Here is a 19,422-nt window from a genome sequence, read left to right on the forward strand (position 1 = left end):
CCCATCTCTACCTGCCCTCGTATTGCGTGGCTTGTCAGGAAGGTAGTTGAGAGTCACCCACATTCACAGGTAGGACAGACAAGCTAAGGACATCAGCGACCTTTTCCAGTTTTTAAACAACAATCAATAGTAGCTTCTTGTCACCAATTTTATTAATTGAATTTAAATTCCAACAACTGCCGTGGTCGTATTTGAACCTGTGTCCCCAGAGCATTAGCTTTTGGATCACTAGTCCAGTTACATTGCCACTATGCTACTGTTCACCCCCTTGGTAATCAGATCTGTTTTGTAGTCCATTGTGAAGAATGGCATCAGAGGTTGATGGGCTCCTTCCTTCCTCATCTCCAACTGACAGGTAATTCCCTCTTCCAGGGCAGTGAGGAAACATAGGATATCTATGGAGGCAAGAGGAAAGTGAACCATTCCCTTTGTTCAAAATAAATCTTCACCCTCGTGGTGGCACAGTGGTTAGTATTGCTGCCTCACAGTGCCAGGGTTCGATTCCAGCCTCGAGTGACTGCGCTGAGTCTGCAGTTTCTCCCCATGTCTGTGTGGGTTTCCTCTGGGTGCTCTGGTTTCCTCCCACACTCTAAAGAGTGGTTAGGTGGATTGGCCGTGATAAATTGCCCTTAGTACCCAGGTATTAGCAGTGTAAATAGGTGAGGTTATAAGGATCGGACCTCGGTGGGATAGTTATCGTTGCAAATGTGATGGGCCGAATGGCCTCTTTCTGCACTGTAGGGATTCTATGATTCTAAAGATGTGCAGGTTAGGTGAATTGGCCATGTTAAATTGCCACTTAGTGTCCAAAAATGTGTAGGTTAGGTAGATTGGGAGGATAGATACATGGGTTTTTGGCATAGGGCCTGGATAAGATGCTCTGTCAAAGAATTGTTGCAGACTTGAAAGGCCAAATGGCCTCATTTTGCACTGTAGGATTCTATGATTCCATGGACAGGTCTTGATTAAAAAAAATCAATGGACATTTCCACTGTCCGCCCTCGGCTGTTCCAATTCCGTGGTGGGCGAGGTGGTAGAATTTTGGCGTATGTGTCTGTATGAGTGTATGTGCGTGTGTATGTTTTTTGTACGTGTGGATATGTTTTTTGCATGTGCATATAGCATTAGTGTGATTTCTAGTGTGTTTGTGAATTAATATATAAGTGGGGCTGTATGTGCATGTTTGGAATGGTGTGAGTGAGTGTGCCTGTTCCTGTTTACACTGAAAGCATATGCTTCTGTTATTAGTGCATGCATGTGTAGTTGACATTGCATCCGAATATGTATATGCTTGTGTATATGAACTTGTTCGTGTATCTTTCTGCTTGTTTGATAGCACGTGTGTGTGTGTGTGTGTATATTTTTGTGTGTTTGTGTCTGTTTACAGCTGTACAATCTCCTCCAAGTACTGAGGGCAAACTACAAAAGCTCAAGTATGAACGATTTTGTTCCTGATTTGGCCCAGCACAATGTCAGGTCACTCATTCAATCACAACCAGGAGTGGTTACTCTTGTGAAACAGCTGTGTGCTTTGAAAGGTTACTTTATCAACAGTGTACCTTTTGCTATTTCTGCCAACATCATGCAGTATCAGTTTTGGATTCTTAATTTCTAAATTCCAGTCTGTAACTCACTCCCGGGTATCCATTATTCTATATATAAACCACCTGAACTCCTCGATTAGATTCCAGCCTGTACCTCATTCCCGGGTAACCATTATTCTATATATAAACCATCTGAACCCCTCGATTAGATTCCAGTCTGTAACTCGCTCCTGGGTATCTGTTACTCTATATTTAAAGGATCTGAGCTCCTAAATTTGATTCCAGTCCGTAATTCACTTCAGAGTATCCATTATTTTACATATAAACCATCTGTGCCCATCAATTAGATTCCAACCTGTAAATAACTCACTTCTGGATAGCCATTTCATTGTGTAGCTCACTCCCGGGAATCCATTAGTCTATATACAAACCATCTGAACCCCTTGATTAGATTCCAGTCTGTAACTCACTCCCCAGTATCTATTATTCTATGTATAAATCATCTGAACCACTCAATTAGATTCCAGTTTGTAACGCATTACCCGGTATCCATTATTCTATATATAAATTATCTGAACACCTCAATTAGATTCCAGTCTCTAGCTCACTCCCAGGAATCTATTATTTTATATACAACCATCTGATCCCCTTAATTAGATTCCAGTCTGTAACTCACTCCCAGGGAACCATTATTCTGTGTATAAACCACCTGAACTCCTTGATTAGATTCCAGTCTGTAACTCACTCCCAGGGAACCATTATTCTGTGTATAAACCATCTAAACCCCTCGATTAGATTCCAATCTGCAACCCATTACTTGGTATCCATTATTCAATATGTAAATTATCTGAACCCCTCGATTAGATTCCAGTCTATAACTCACTCCCGGGTATCCATTATTCTATATATAAACCATCTGAACCCCTTGATTAGTTTCCAATCTGCAACCCATTACCTGGTATCCATTATTCAATATATAAATTATCTGAACCCCTCGATTAGATTCCAGTCTATAACTCACTCCCGGGTATCCATTATTCTATATATAAACCATCTGAACCCCTCGATTAGATTCCAGTCTGTAACTCACTCCTGGGTATCCATTATTCTATATATAAACCATCTGAACCCCTCGATTAGATCCCAGTCTGTAACTCACTACCGGGTATCCATTATTCTATATATAAACCATCTGAACCCCTCGATTAGATTCCAATCTGCAACCCATTACCTGGTATCCATTATTCAATATATAAATTATCTGAACCCCTCGATTAGATTCCAGTTTATAACTCACTCCCGGGTATCCATTATTCTATATATAAACCATCTGAACCCCTCGATTAGATTTCAGTTTGTAACTCACTCCCGAGAATCTATTATTTTATGTAGAAACCATCTGATCCCCTTGATTAGATTCCAGTCTGTAACTCAATCCCAGGTGTCCATTATTCTGCATATAAACCATCTGAACCACTCAATTAGATTCCAGTCTGTAATTCATTCCTGGTTATCCATTATTCTATATATATGCCATCTGAACCCCTCGATTAGATTCCAGTCTGTAACTCACTCCCAGGTATCCATTATTCAATATATAAACCATCTAAACTCCTCAATTAGATTCCAGTCTGTAACTCACTCCCGGGTATGCATTATTCTATATATGAACCATCTGAACCCCTCGATTAGATTCCAGTCTGTAACTCACTCCCGGGTATCCATTATTCTATATATAAATCATCTGAACCCCTCGATTAGAATCCAGTCTGTAACTCACTCCTGGGTATCCATTATTCTGTGTATAAACCACCTGAACTCCTGAATTAGAATCCAGTCTGTAACTCACTCCCGGGTATCCATTATTCTGTGTATAAACCACCTGAACTCCTGAATTAGAATCCAGTCTGTAACTCACTCCTGGGTATCCATTATTCTGTGTATAAACCACCTGAACTCCTGAATTAGAATCCAGTCTGTAACTCACTCCCACGTATCCATTATTCTGTGTATAAACCACCTGAACTCCTCAATTAGAATCCAGTCTGTAACTCAGTCCCGGGTATCCATTATTCTATATTTTAACCATCCAAATCCCTTGATTAGATTTCAGTCTGTAACCCATTTCAGTGAATCAATTATTCTATATTTAAACCATCTGAAACCCTTGATTACATTCAAGCATGTAACTCAGCCTATATATTCATTATTCTGAATTAAAGAGCATTTCATTATAATTAGCTGTCTGGATAATGAACAGGATTTCCCATGGTCAACCCTTGGGAAGGGTAATTGTGATTTGATAATGGTGAGGGTGAAACTGTATCCTTTAATGGAATAACAGTCTGGACGTGACTTTATATGTGACTCACTATCTCTGGTGAAACAGTGGAATTCATTGCCACAGGAGATTGTGGAGGCCAGGTCACTAAGTCTATTTAAGGACGAGATAGATTCTTGATTGGTAAGGGGAGCAAAGGTTATGGAGAAAAGGTGGGAGAAAGTGGTTGAAAAACTTATCAACAGTGATTGAACGGCGGAGCAGACTCGATGGGCCAAATGGCCTAATTCTGCTCCTCTATCTCATGGTTTTATGACCTTCCTAGTCCTGCAGATATATCACAGTTAGTCCAGTTTGGGAACTCTTTTTCCACTAAATAACAGTAGACAGCTTTCACGCCGACTCCCATTATAATTTAAACTGTGGAAGAGATAAGAATGTTAGTTTATTTTTATTTTTGAATTGTGCTGTTACTTTGGGCTGGAACTTATTGGTAGTGGGGCCTCTCAGAGTACAATATTTTTCTTGTGTGGCTTTTTGCAGCTGGAGATTGACTACTTCTAATAAGCCAGGCCTACTCTGCAATGTGATCTCCACGGATACATCCATTACTGTCTCTCTAACTGACCTGTAACATACAAGAAGATCTATAATCTCCCAATAACGATCTTGGCACAGTTTAGCCCTGGCGTGTTTCATGGAAAGTGCTCCTTGCTTCCATTCCCCTGACCATATTAATTATTACAGAGGTTCCGGTTCATCGATTACACTGAGAGAGCCATGTTAATGACAAGTTAAAAGCGAATTGTGGTCAGGTCAAATGAAAAGAGCCAGGAAGTCACCTGTTTTATTGGTCTCGGAGGCACAGTGGTTAAAAACGCTGCGCCAGAGACCCGGGTTCAATTCTGGCTTCGAGCGGCTGTCTGTGCGGAGTTTAGACATTCCCTCTGTGTCTGTGTGGGTTTTCTCCAGGTGCTCCGGCTTCCTCCCACAGTACAAAGATTAGGTTCATTGGCTGTACTAAATTGTCCCGTAGTGTCAGAGAGATTAGCAGAATAAATACACAGGGATAGCGCCTGGATGGGATTGTTGTTGGTGCAGACTAGATGAACACTCTTTCTACACTGTAGGGATTCTATGATTCTTTCACTTCTGTGGAGACAGTGCAAAGTCTCACACCACCAGGTTAAAGACCAACGGGTTTATTTGGAATCACAAGCTTTCGGAGCACTGCCCCTTCATTGGTTTCACTCACCTGATGAAGGAGCAGTGCTCCAAAAACTCGTGATTCCAAATAAACCTGTTGGACTTTAACCTGGTGGTGTGAGACTTCTTACTGTGCTCATCCCAGTCTAATGTCGGCATCTCCACGTCATGACTTCATTCTGTTGATTCTGGTTGGAGATAATTCTGGAGGTTTTGTCACCTGACTGCTCACCTCCAACTCCCCTTAGCCTTGGTTCATGACCTTTGCCCCTATCTGCTATTTGTCCGTGCTACCATCCCCTCCTGCAACAACTTGTTCCATTTTAAGGGATTGTCCCTTATTTTGAATGTTTGTCTGGTGTCCCTCAACTTTCTGTCCCTTGGGATTGTCCCTTATTTTGACTGTTTGTCCGGTGTCCCTCGACCCTCTGTCCCTTATTCCTAGGCCTGGCTTCAGGAGGCTGAGCCTGGGAGCATTCCCCTGCCTTTGTCTTTTATTTTTGCGAGCTTGCACAGTGACTGCTTGTCACGAGGGTGTGTAATGGTGACCAGCAAGCCACCCCCACCTCCACTCCCACTTTTATGGTCACCGGCTTGGGTGGGGGGACACAATGGCACAGTGATTAGCACTGCTGCCTCACAGCACCAGGGACGTGGGTTCAATTCCCAGCTTGGGTCACTGTCTGTGTGAAGTTTGCACGTTCTCCCCATGTCTGTATGGGTTTCCTTCGGATGCTCCGATTTCCTCCCACAATCTGAAAGGGTGTGTGGGTTAGGTGCATTGGCCATGCTAAATTCCCCCTCAGTGTACCTGAACAGGTGCCAGAGTGTGCCAACCGGGGATTTTCACAGTAACTTCATTGCAGCATTAATGTAAGCCTGCTTGTGACACTAATAAATAGACTTAAAAAGCTTTTAGAAATGTGCGGGCCTAGAATGCACTGCCAAGTGAGGTGGTTGAGGCAGACATGTTAGCGACATTTAAAACTTATCTGGATAGACTCGTGAACAGATGGGGAATAGGGGGACACAGACGGCTTGTTGACTTAAGACAATGTGATCCACACAGGCGTTGAGGGCCAAAGGGCCTGTTCCTGTGCTGTACTGTTCTTTGTACTTTGAGGGGGATCTGATCATGGTCTGAAAAGGAAAGAATTTTCCAGGCTGTGGAAAGCTGGGTGAGTTGCTCTTGCAGCGAGTCCTTGCAGATACAATGGGCCGAATGGTCTCCATTAGTACTGTAATCCTTCTATATGAATGAGGTGTTTGACGTTTTGAAAGGACACTATAGGGAACTTGAGAAAAACGCTTTGAGAAGGGATCAAGAACAAGGTGGTACAATCTTAAATTTAGAACCAGAATGTTTAGCAGAGGACTTCAGGAAGGGATAGTGATGTGGTTGTCTCCTCAATGCCCTCTGAAATGGAGGGTAGTTAGGGATGGGCAATGAATGCTGGCCCAGCCAGCGATGCCCATAAGTGAATTTTTGAAAAGCACTTTCTCACACCAATGTTGTAGAAATGTGGAACTTTCTGCCTCAGAAGGCTGTGGATAGTGAATAACAATTGGAGTTCTCAAAGCAGATTGATATAAAAATGCAGCACAGGAACAGGCCCTTCGGCCCACCAAGCCCGTGCCGACACAAATGCCTCTCTAATCTAATATTTTCTTGCCTCTACTTGCTTCATATCCCTTTATTATCTCCCTATTTGTGTGTCTATCCACATGCCTCTGGGACGTTGTCACAGAATCTGCTTCCACCTCCGCCTGCAGCGCGTCCCAGACATTCACCACCCTCTATGTGAAAAACCTTACATCTCTTTTAAACTTGCCCCCTCTCACTTTCAACCTATGCCCCTGAGTAATTGACCCTTCGACCCTGTGAAAAAGACTCTGACTGTCCACTCTATCCAAGCCTGTCACAATTGTCTGAACCTCCATCAGGCCTGGCCCCCCTCATCCTCCAACGCTCCAGTAAAAACAATCCAAGTTTGTTCAACCTTTCTTCATACTCCATTTCCTCCAAACCAGGCAACATCCTGGTAAATCTCTTCTGCCCCCTTTCTAATGTATCAATATCTTTCCAGTTGTGTGGCAACCAGAATTGTACACAATACTCCAAATGTGACCTAACCAAAATCTTACACAGGCGCAACATGATTTTCCAATTCCTATATTCAACAACCCAACCGATGACGACCAGCATTCTATATGCCTTCTTGATTACTTTATTCACCTGAGTTGCCACTTTCAGGGAACTGTGGATCTGCACACCTAGATCCCTCTGTATGCTAATATTTGTAAGGGCTCTCCCATTTACTGTATACTTTCCATCTGCAATAGACCGTCCAAATCACATCACCTCACATTTGTCCAGGTTAAATTCCACCTGCCATGTATTAGCCCAGGTCTCCAGTTGATTTATATCCTGCTGTATCCTCTGACAATCCTCCTCACTACCTGCTATTCCCCCAATTTTTGTATCATCTGCAAATATACTATTCAGACCACCTACATTTTCTTCCAAATCATTTATATATATATATTACAAAGAACAGATGCCCCAGCACTGATCCTTGTGGAACACCAGTTCTCACAGAGCTCCAGTTAGAAAAGCACCCTTCTCTCTGCTTTTAATGCTCAAGCCAGTTTTGTATCCATCTTACCAGTACACCTTGGATCCCATACAACTCCTCCTCCATATCAGCTTGCCACGAGGAACCTTATAGAAGGCTTTACTAAAGTCCATTTATACAACATTCACTGCCCTTATCAATTTTTCTTATCACTTCCTCAAAGAACTGAATCAAGTTTCCCACACAGGAACTCCCTTTCACAAAAGCATGCTGCCTATCGCTAATAAGCCTATTAGAATCCAAGAATCTAACAGTGCAGAAGGAGGCCATTCAGTCCATCGAGTCTGCACTGACCACAATCCTAACCAGACCCTATAATCCACCGAACCTGCACATCTTTGGACCGTGGGAGGAAACAAGAGCATTCGGAGGAAACCCACGCAGACACGGGGAGAACATGTAAACTCTTCACAACCAGTGACCCAAGCCAGGGATCGAATTTGGGTCCCCGACACTGTGAGACAGCAGTGCTAACCACTGTGTCACCGTGCTGCCATTCGCTTCTAGATGTGAATACATCCTGTCCTTAAGAATCTTCTCCAATAATTTCCCTACCACTGATGTAAGCCTCACATGCCTGCAATTTCTGGGATTGTCTCTTCTGCCCTTCTTAAATAGAAGGACAATATTAGCTACTCGCCAATCCTCTACTACCTTGCCCGTGGCTAAAGAGAGGGATATAAAGATTTTGGCCAAGGTGTCAGCAATTTCTTCCCTTTGTTCAGATGTTTGTTAACTGACAGTTTAAAGGGAGATAGAACAAAGGATCCTCAATGGAATTGAAACATATATTTAACTTAATAACAGAACCAGCCTGAATGGCCTCCTCCTGTTCCTGCATTCCCGTGGAAAAATAATCAAAATAACTCTTACTATTTTGACAAAATCCTCATCAATATAAATGGTGGCCCACCAGAGTCCGCTGGTTAAAGTGAGGAATTCAGTTGCGGGCTGGAAATAAAGGCCGAGATAACTTATCATGTTCAATTTTTAAACGAGAGCTTGGTGCCAAGGAAGCAAATTCCTCTTTCATGATGCGCACGACAGCACAAAGTTATTGGGATCAAGGGTCACCCCCTTTGCGTTGTTTACAATTGTGAGTTGCTGGTTGCACGTGACTATGGCCTGGATATTAATCAGGGGCCTGAACTGAGGGGCAGCATGGTGGCACAGTGGTTAACACTGCTGCCTCACAGCGCCAGGGACCCGGGTTCGATTACCGGCTTGGGTGACTGTTTGTGCAGAGTCTGCACATTCTCCCTGTGTCTGGTTTCTAGTTTCCTGCCACGAATCCCACAGTGCGGAAGGAGGCCGTTCAGCCCATTGATTCAGCACCAATCACAATCCCACCCAGGCTCTATTCCTGTACTCCCACATACTTCCCCTGCTAATCCCCCTAATCCTAGGGTCAATTTATTCTGGTCAATCAACTTAACCTGCACATCTTTGGACTGAGGGAGGAAACCGGAGCACCCGGAGGAAATCCATGCAGACTAGGAGAGATTGCACAAACTCCATGCATTTAGTGACTTGAGGCTGGAATTGAACCTGACTCTCTGGCGCTGTGAGGCAGCAGTGCTAACCACCATGCCACCCGTCCAGTCCAAAGATGTGTGGGTTAGGTGGATTGGCCTATTTTGCTAAATTGTCCCTTAGTGTCAGGAGGATTAGCTAAGGTAAATACATGGGGTTACAAGGATAGGGCCTGGGGGGACCATGGTTGGTGCAGATTCGATGGGCTGAATAGCCTCCTTCTGGAATTCTATGATTAAAGGATCAATGGGAATCGCTGTATGTACTTGAGCATGTTACTGTGAGTGGCAGGAGAGTGGAGGCCTGAGTACATTGCTGCAATCCCAAGCACATTAGCTGCCTTATTAACTCCAGGTTTGAGATCTCTCAGCATTTCCCTAGTGTAATCATAAAGCAGCCTGTTAATAATTTCTTCCAGGATTCATTTACGGAATGTGGGCCTCGCTGGGCAGGCGAGAGTTTATTGCCCATCCCTCATTTCTCTGACATGCAGTGCACAGAGCTAATCTGGGGAGAATCCGGCAGGTATTTGCAGATGGTGGACCAATCATGCTTCTATATAGCACAAACACCAGCACAGCACAGTGCTATGGAACAGACCAGATCAGTGATGGCCATCCTCGGCTGGTGAGTGTGCCATATGAGTGGCCCTCCTTCATCTCACTGGGCTGCAGGATTGGAATCAGCAATGTGTTCTAACCACAATCCCATGAGTAAGACTAAATACACTGAAAAAAAGCCAAATATATCATAACTAGGGTGGCATGGTGGCACAGTGGTTAGCACTGCTGCCTCACAGCGCCAGGGAGCCGGGATCGATTCCTGGCTCGGGTCACTGTCTTTTCGGAGTCTGCACCTTCTCACCATGTCTGCATGGGTTTCCTCTGACTACTCCGGTTTCCTTCCATAGCCTAAAGATGTGCGGGTTAGGTGCATTGGCAATGCTAAATTGCACCTTAGTGACAGGGGGGGACTAGCATGGTAAATGCATGAGGTTATGGGGCTAGGGCCTGGATGGGATTGTGGCCAGTGAGACTCGATGGGCTGCATGGCCTCCTTCTGCACTGTAGAGATCCTAAGTAACAAAGAATGTTTAGTCATTTATATATTAATAGAGCTATTAACTTCTAATGGTAAACTCAAAAGAAATATTTACCTTTTGGACTCAGAGGGAGCGCTCACCGTCAATCAGAAAGTAATCCATCAATAATTTATATAAAAATTCATTTTATGGGATTCAGGCCTCGCTGGCTAGGCCGGAATTTATTGCGCATCCCTAATTTCTTTTACACGGAGTGCACAGAACTAATCCGGAGCGAATCCAGTCAATGTTGTGAATAATCAGTACGCATCGCACTTCACATGTCCTTGTCTGATGTGCGATCACTTCAGCCATATCGGAAGGAAGGTAAATCTACCTAAATGGAAATCAATGGAATGTGTCAACCCTGCGCCTGGGCAATGGTCAATAAAATGTCTCGTGGGTCGCACTCAGAACCGGGGCACAAGGGAAGCCCACCCCAAGGTTGCAAGTTAGCCATTGGCGCAGACTGAATAAGAGCCAGGCAATGGCTATTCTGTGTAACTAAATCTGGCGGAATACATTCCCTCTCACAAGGATACGAACATCACAAACCACTTCAGAATCCACTGCTTGACTGGATTCCAATCCTTACATCACCACCCCCCCCAACGCCACACCCCCACCCCCCCCCCCCGTCCCCTCATCCAGCTGTCTGTTCCCGAGTTTTCCATCAATACTTTCCTTTTTTCCGAAGGAGGAAGAAATCCCAGAACTGGAGATCGACATTGACGAACTGCTAGAAATCTCGGATGAAGATCAGCGTTCCAAACTCCAGGTAATGGCTCGCTGCTGTAAGTCTGCCTTCCAGCTGAAAACATTCCAGCCTCAAATCCAAATCCGCCATTCCGTTCTGTTTCATTTGTTCTGATCAGAGACTCTCTTACAGAGAGGAACAAATGATCCGGGGGCCGGGGGTGGGGGGTGGGGGCTTGGTTAATTTACATCACACAGAACCTTAGCTCAAAGATACAGAGATAGAGGTCTATCTGTATTTATCCCATTCTGTTCTCTGTTAAAATATGGTGATGTTCACAAAGAGGAGCCTAGTCTCCTATTCCAATGCTGCAATGGTTCTTCACCGCTTGGTCCACCAGGTCAGGCTGCACGTGGGAAAACGGCCTGTAGGGAAGATGAAAACCATGGCACTGGACGTGGCCAGATCTTTCTCGCGCAGTGTTACTGTTGTCTTTGCTTTAAATTGAACATATGTTTTTCTCTCCCCTCCCAGGAGATGCTACACGAATGTTGTAAACCTACAGACGTAAGTAAAACCTTCTCCTCAGTGATCTCTTCATCTTATTTGCCTCACTTACAGAAACAGCAAGAGGGAGTGTAAGGGGTATAATATGTCTGGGGTTGGGGGGGTGGGGTGAGCCCAGGGTTCCATATGTCTGGGAGGGGCTTCAGTGTGACTTAGGAGAGTTCAGTCTGTCTTGGGGGGAGTTCAGTGTGTCTGGGGGTTTCAATGTATCTGTGGTGGGCTTCTGTGTGTCTAGGACTTCTTAGTTTAGTTTCTTTACTGGTCACAAGTAGGCTTACATTAACACTGCAATGAAGTTACTGTGAAAATCCGCTAGTCACCACACTCTGGCGCATGTTCGGGTACACCGAGGGAGAATTTAGCATGGCCAATGCACCTAACCAGCGCTTCTTTTAGACTTTGGGAGGAAACTGGAGAACCCGGATGAAACCCATGCAGACATGGGGAGAACATACAGACTCCACACAGACAGTGACCCAAGGCCAGGAATTGAACCCGGGTCCCTGGTGCTGTGAGGCAGTCGTGCTAACCACTGTGCCACCTTGCCTGGTAGTATAGATGTGCCCACTGTTGGGGCATCTAAACCTGATGGTGGCAAGGGGGAGGTGCGTTAGTAAAAAATCCAAAAGGCAATCAGGAGAAATTTATTTCCTCAGAGTGGATAGAATGTCAAATTGACTCCTCCATGGATCGGACAAGGCTAATTGTGCAGGTGTTATTTAAGGGGGAGTTCATTAAACACAGGGAAGGAGGGATTAGGAGATTATGCTGATGTGAAGTAAGGTGGGAGTTGAATTGTATTGAATCGAATGGCCTGGTTCTGTACTATAGATGCTTTGTAGAAAAACAATGGCAATATTTTCAGCTGCAGCTGAATATGTGTGAAGCTAAAATGGTGCAAGGTTGCCCCCTTGCTGTCACTTGTTGAAATGCAAAGCATCGTCAGCCCAGGAAACTTCAGTACCTGTCTTTGCATTAACAGAGGGCAGCTTGTTGCTGAAATGTGGAAAGGTTACCAAGACCAAAGAATACCCATACACTGAAATAAAGACAAAATTCTGCGGATTCTGAGTATCTGGAATAAAAACAGGAAGGGCTGTGAAAACTCAGCAAGTCTGGCAACGTCTGTGGAGACAGTAAGAAGTCTCACAACACCAGGTTAATGTCCAACCAGTTTATTTGATAGTAAACCCACATAATGTCTGTGGAGACAGAAACAGAGTTAACATTCCAAGTCAGATATTTCCCGGGATCATGTTGGATCAGAAATGTTGGGTGTGATCTTACCATCTCAACTCAACGGAGAGAATGGCTCAGCATCCAGAGAGGGAGCAAGGTCTGTTAACAGAGATTTGATTGCATTGACATAAAATTATAGCATCTACAGTGCAGAATGAGGCCATTCGCCCCATTGAGTCTGCAATCCCATCCAGGCCCCATCCCCGTAACCCCACATATTTACCCTGCTAACCTCCCTGACACTAAGGGGCAATTTATCAGTGCTAACCACTGTGCCACTGTGCTGCCCCGATGTAATGGTTGCTTCCCCCCCCCCAACTCCTCAACGGCATGATGGGGGGGGCTCCGCAAGGGGGTGGGCCACAAAGGGGGTCCTAACGGGAGGGCGGGGAACGTATATTAGGGATCTGGCAGGGGACTCAGCCAAAGGGTCCTCATGCCCCAGTGCCGGTGACCTGTGTTGGTGTGTTGGGGTTGGGCGGGTGGGGGGGGAGTGTAGCAAAGCCGCTGATGGTGGATGGGGGAGAAGGGCGGGGGGGTGGGGGTTTGATGTCCGTGGGGGTTGGCAGAAGGTCTGCATGAGACCAGCCGGAGGACTCCCATTTTCACGCTGTTATGATACTTAGAAACATTTTGGACAAATTCCACTGTTGTCTCTGTTTCTCTTGTCAGCACTTTCTGTTTATATTCTCAGTGCACAATCTTTAGATCAATATGAGGCCAAAACATGTAACGTAACAACAATATAACATTTTAACGCAATGTAGCACAAACTAATATAATAATAATAATACTTGCTGGCCAAACCTCCTGGCCCTTCCCGCTGGTGGAATCTTCCAGCCCCTCCAGCGGTGACTCCCTGCCGGTGAAGGGTGCGGAGCACATGAAACCCCCCAGACATCAGCAGAATGGAAGGTTCTGGCACTGGCCAATGGTAGGCTGCCTTCAGAGCCAGAAACCATGGGCTGGATTCTCCACCCTCGCCCAGAGCTGGGGTTCTCCAGTCTCACAGCACTGCATGAAGTTTTGGCTGAGTGCCACATTCCTGCTGGCAGCAGTGACGGGGGCAGGGATAGCTGGAGTGTTCTGACTTACGTTGTGGAGATCCAAAAATTTCCGGCTACTCTATCTCTCAAGTCTTGGTGCCTTTCTGTCCCCAGTGTCAAATTAAATCTGAAAACACAATCCCCACCCACATTCCTGGACTCTGGGATTGCATGCAATCCTGGCCTCAGGGCAAGGGCAGTGGGGGAGGCCTGGAGTTCCCACCTACCCCGACCTCTCAGCAGTTTAACACTGGGGCAGGTGCAGCCTCAGGTGGGCTGCCTGCCCTTAGCCCAATTCATGCCTTTAAGTAGCCACTTATTGTCACAGAATCCCAACAGTGCAGGTGGAGGCCATTCGGCCCATCAAGTCTGCATCCACTCTTTGACACAGCATCTTACCCAGGTCTAGGTCCAGCCCCATGCATTTACTCTGCTAATCCCCCTAATCTACACATCACGGGACACGAACAGGCAATTTAGCATGACCAATCCATCCAACCAGCACACCTTTGGAGTGTGGGAGGAAACTGGACCACCCGGAGGAAACCCACGCAGGCATGGGGAGAACGTGCAGCCTCTGCACAGACAGTCACCCGAGGCCAGAATTGAACCCGGGTCCCTGGTGCTGTGAGGCAGCAGTGCTAACTACTGTGCCACCATGCCATTCACCAGCAACCCCCTTTTTAACTTTGGGTACACCCCCTCTCCTTCTTAAAGCCTAGTAACTGCAGGACCTCCTCCCATCCCATGACCACAACACATTCCCACCCCATTCGAGACTCTCTGCCAATACACCAATGCCTCTCTGTCCACCTCCAGGCCTCCCCTGCCATTCTTGTCCTGAGACCACCAGAGCACACTTGAATTCTAGACTCTGGGGGATTGCATGTAGTCCCAGTCCTGTCCACTGCAGCTTCTGGCGCTGTTGAGACCACAGAGTACTAAAGTGGGATTTCTATTAAGCGAGGAACAGAATTTCCACCTCCAGCCGAGTAACACCTATTTGAGTGTGAAATGGATGCGGAGTAGATGGACCACTCATGCTTCGGGAAGGGAAATCCCACCACCTGAAAAGTCCTGGCCCATCAGACAAAGAACAAAGAAAATTACAAAATTATGCTTTGACAAAGGGTCATCTGGACTCAAAACAGATGCTGCCAGACCTGCTGAGATTTTCCAGTGTTTCCTCTTTCAGTTTTATTAAGAAAATTACAGTACAGGAACAGGCCCTTCTGCCCTCCTGCTATCCAAGCCTGCATCGACCATACTGCCCGCCTGTACTAAAAGCCCCCATCCTTCCATATCTCTCTATTCCCATTCCATTCATTAATTTGTTCAGATGCCCCCTAAAAGTCACAAAATTAAACATCGGATCAATCTTGATAGAATCGCGACAGTGCAGAAGGTGGCCATTCAGCCCATCTAAAAAAATCCCAGTCTGTACCGACCGCAGTCCCACTAAGGCCCTATTCCTGTAACTCCACATATTTACCCTACTAATCCCCCTAACACGTGGGTCAATTTGGCACGGCCAATCAACCCAAACCAGATATCTTTCAGACTGTGGGAGGAAACTGGAGCACCCAGAGGAACTCACACGGATACAGGGAGAACGTGCCAACTCCACACAGACAGTGAACCGAGACCGGAATTGAACCCCAGTCCTTGGTGCTGTAAGGCAGCAGTGCTAACCATTGTGCCACTGTGTTAAAGGTTAAGACTGTGCCAAAGAAATGGAATACTAGGGCTAAAAGCTTGGTCAATAAGATGGGCTTTAAAGAAGGTCTTAAAGGATGAAGCTAAGGTGGAGAGAGGTTTAGGAAGGGAATTCCGGAGCTCAGGACCGAGGCGGCCGAAGGCACGATGGCCAATGGAGGATCAGAGGGATGGTGAAGAGGCCAGGGTGGTAGGAATGCAGACAGTGCGATAATTTGTGGAAAGTGTACAGAGAATGGGTGGGGCACAGGAAGGATAGGGAAACGAGTGTGAGAATTTTACAACTGCTTGTGGGAATCAACATCGGGTCAGTGAGCACAGGGTGATGGGTAAACAGGATTTTCCAGGCATGCTCACCTCAAGACTGGAAAATCCCACCCGAGGTCAACAGACCTTTACATGATCCCTGTCATAGAAATAGAATCCCTACAGAAGGAGGCCATTCAGCCCATCGAGGCTGCACCAACAACTCTCCCACCCAGGCCCTATCCCCGTAACCCCACACATTTACAAGAACAAGAACAAAGAACAAAGAACAACCCAGCACGGGAAACAGGCCCTTCGGCCCAACAAGCCTGCGCCGCCGCATCACCCTACACCTATTCTACCCTGCGTATCTACAAATAGAACCCCTGACTTAGCCAGATTCAGGGGAGAATAGTGTCAATTTGGTAAAACCAATCAGCCTAAGAGCACATCTTTGGGGTGTGGGAGGAAACCGGAGCGCCCGGAGGAAACCCACGCAACCACAGGGAGAATGCACAAACTCCCACAGACACAGGCCCAAATCCATGTATCTGCACAGCTAGCAGTGCTGGTCACCGAGCTGTTGCGGCACCCGTCTACCGGTCCAGGATCAAGCACACACACCGACACAAAGTACTAGGCCACTCCCGGAACCTCCAGGAGCAGCCTACGCACGACCCACCGTGTGCATGCCCCTCGTTTGATAACGAGGTGGACCTCCACCTGCGGAGTGAAAAGACAAAAACGTTAATCACAAGCCTGCCTTTCCGGTGTCTCCCGAGGTTCTAACCCTTATTCAATAACCCCTACCATAACCCTCCATCCTCGTTTCACTCATGTGCCTATCTAACTGAACCTTAAACGAGTCCAACGTTCCCGCCTCCACCACCCCACTCGGTAGCGCGTTCCATACCCCCACTACTCTCTGCGTAAAGAACCTTCCTCTCATATCCAAATTATACCTCTCCCCCCTCACCCTTAAATCATGTCCTCTTGTATTCGTAACCAATCTAGGGAGCAGTCTCTCACTATTGACCCTGTCTATTCCCTTCAGTATCTTATATACCTCTATCATGTCACCCCTCAATCTCCGTCTTTCCAAAGAGAACAGTCCCAGTTTCTCCAACCTTTCCTCATAACCCAACCCCTCCATGCCAGGCAACATCCTGGTAAACCTCCTCTGCACTCTTTCCAGAGCCTCCACGTCCTTCCGGTAGTAAGGTGACCAGAACTGGACGCAGTACTCCAAATGCGGTCTAACCAACGTTCTATACAACTGAAGCATTAGACGGCAGCTTTTAAACTCTATACCTCTTCCTATAAAGGCTAGCATTCCATAAGCCTTCCTGACAACATTCTCCACTTGTGTCACAACCTTCAAGGATTTGTGAACCTGCACTCCCAGGTCCCTCTGTGTTTCTATACTCCTAATTTGTCTACCTTTAATCACATAGCTCCTCTCTACATTATTCCTTCCAAAATGCATCACCTCGCATTTGTCAGGATTAAATTCCATCTGCCACCTATCTGCCCAATGCACCAACCTATCTATATCCTGTTGTATCACCTGACAATCCACTTCAGTACCCACCAACCCTACCATCTTGGTGTCATCAGCAAACTTGCTGATCACACCACCTACGCTCTCTTCCAAGTCATTTATGTAGACTACAAAGAGGAGAGGTCCCAGTACTGAGCCCTGCGGCACACCACTGGTCACTGGCCTCCAGCTGGACAAAGTCCCCTCCACAACTACCCTCTGTCTCCTATTGCCCAGCCAGTTCTCAATCCACCTAGCTACCTGACCCCGTATCCCATGCGCCTTAACCTTTTCTACCAGCCTACCATGGGGGACTTTGTCAAACGCCTTACTGAAATCCATATAGATGACATCAACGGCTTGCCCATCGTCAACCGTTTTTGTGCTAACCACTGTGCCACCGTGCCGTCCCACAATTCCCGTGGCGGGTGGGATGGGAATATTCCTTCCATAATGGGGTACTGGCAGCAGAGTGGCTTAAATTTACAGAGTGCAGTGAATTAAAATCAATTTATTTATATCTATCATCTCGAACGCTTAGCACGGTGGTTAGCACTGCTGCCTCACAGCACCAGGGACCTGGATTCGATTCCAAGCTTGGGTCACTGTCTGTGTGGAGTCTGCACATTCTTCCTGTGTCTGCGTGGGTTTCCTCCGGGTGCTCCGGTTTCCTCTCACAGTCTGAAAGACATGCTGGTTAGGTGTATTGGCCATGCTAAACTCTCCCTCAGTGTTCCTGAACAGGCACCGGAGCGTGGCGACTAGGGGATTTTCACAGTACCTCCATTGCAGTGTTAATGTAAGCCTTACTTGTGACACCAATAAATAAACTTTACTTTTATTTTTCAATGTGCTTTGCTGCAGTATGTATAAACATCAGCATTCCCCATTGAGAAGGGAAAACTCTGAGAGTTAAAATGTCTTTTCTTTTTCCACCTGCTCTGGTCCAGGATTTTATTAACGAGTTGCTAATTCGAATAAAGGGCCTCCGGAAAATGACGGTCTCTCAGAAGAAGTGACACAGAGTGCCACCATCAACGGAGCGGAGTTGCAGCAGCGGAACGGAGCATGTGATCAGACTTGCCCTCCCCACGTTTTGGTTAACAAAAGGGACCAAACAGGACTGAACTGTCAGGCTGAGGGGTCAAATTCGCGGGTTTTTAAAATGAAAACAGACACCGAGCGGGATACGTCTGTGACTATTTATGGATTTTTTTTTGTTAAAATGTTAATAAAATATGACGTGTAAGTGTAATTTCTTCTCCGCTGTCACTCAAGCCAAGTAGGCCTAGGCCTCGGGCCTTACCAAATGCCAGCCTCTTATTTGGGGCCGAAAGGTCACAGATTTGAGTCCCACACCAGGGAGTACAGTGCACAATCCAGACCGTCAATCCTAGTTCAGCACTGAGGGAGTGCTGCACTGTCAGAGGTGCCATGTTTTGTGTGGGATATTAAAGAGAGGCCTGCTCTAGTAGATGTTAAAAGATCCCATGGCACTATTCCTCTAACCCCTAGGAACCAACTCACCTCAGACACAGGGGTGGGGTCAGAAGGCTGGACAATTTCAGATGTTACTTGCTTGTTACTCTCGGTGTCCTGGCCAATATTTACCTCCCAATGAAACAGCCAAAAAAACTTGGTTGTGATCATAGTATTGGTGGATGTCTCCTGTGTAAATTGGCCATTATGTTCCCCCCCGCCACTGTTATATGAGTGACTACACTTCAAAAATGATTCATTGGCTGTCAAGTGTTTTGGAATATCCTGAGGACATGACGGAAATGCAAGATAGTTCATTATTTAAACATAAGAAGTCTTACAACATCAAGTTAAAGTCCAACGGGTTTATTTGAAATCATGAGCTTTCGGAGCACTGCTCCTTCGTCAGGTTAGTGGAGTTTACTGTACCTACCCCAATCCAAAGCAAGCATCTCCACATCATTATTTAAATGATGAATCATACAATCCCTGCAGTGCAGAAGAGGGCATTCAGCTCATTGAGTCTGCACCGACACTCTGACAGAGTATCTTACCAGGGCCCTCTCCCCTGCCCTATTCCTATAACCCCACACATTTACCATGGCTAACCC

At 46.1% G+C, this 19,422-nt stretch overlaps 1 protein-coding gene across 1 annotated transcript in view; it reads left to right on the top strand.

Annotated features, from left to right (window-relative positions):
* ppp1r14d (protein phosphatase 1 regulatory inhibitor subunit 14D) overlaps positions 1-18,572 on the top strand; it is a 35,447-nt gene extending 16,875 nt beyond the window's left edge. The window contains exons 2-4 of the mRNA XM_080202048.1: positions 10,979-11,059; positions 11,513-11,545; positions 18,283-18,572. Of these exons, the coding sequence (XP_080058174.1) occupies positions 10,979-11,059; positions 11,513-11,545; positions 18,283-18,351 (183 nt within the window). The 3' untranslated portion in view covers positions 18,352-18,572. The remainder of the gene's footprint in view (positions 1-10,978; positions 11,060-11,512; positions 11,546-18,282) is intronic.
* Positions 18,573-19,422: the final 850 nt, after the last annotated feature.

Source organism: Carcharhinus amblyrhynchos, chromosome 14 (assembly GCF_965287045.1).
Source record: "Carcharhinus amblyrhynchos chromosome 14, sCarAmb.v2.hapA, whole genome shotgun sequence".
In the NCBI taxonomy this organism is placed as follows: domain Eukaryota; kingdom Metazoa; phylum Chordata; class Chondrichthyes; order Carcharhiniformes; family Carcharhinidae; genus Carcharhinus; species Carcharhinus amblyrhynchos.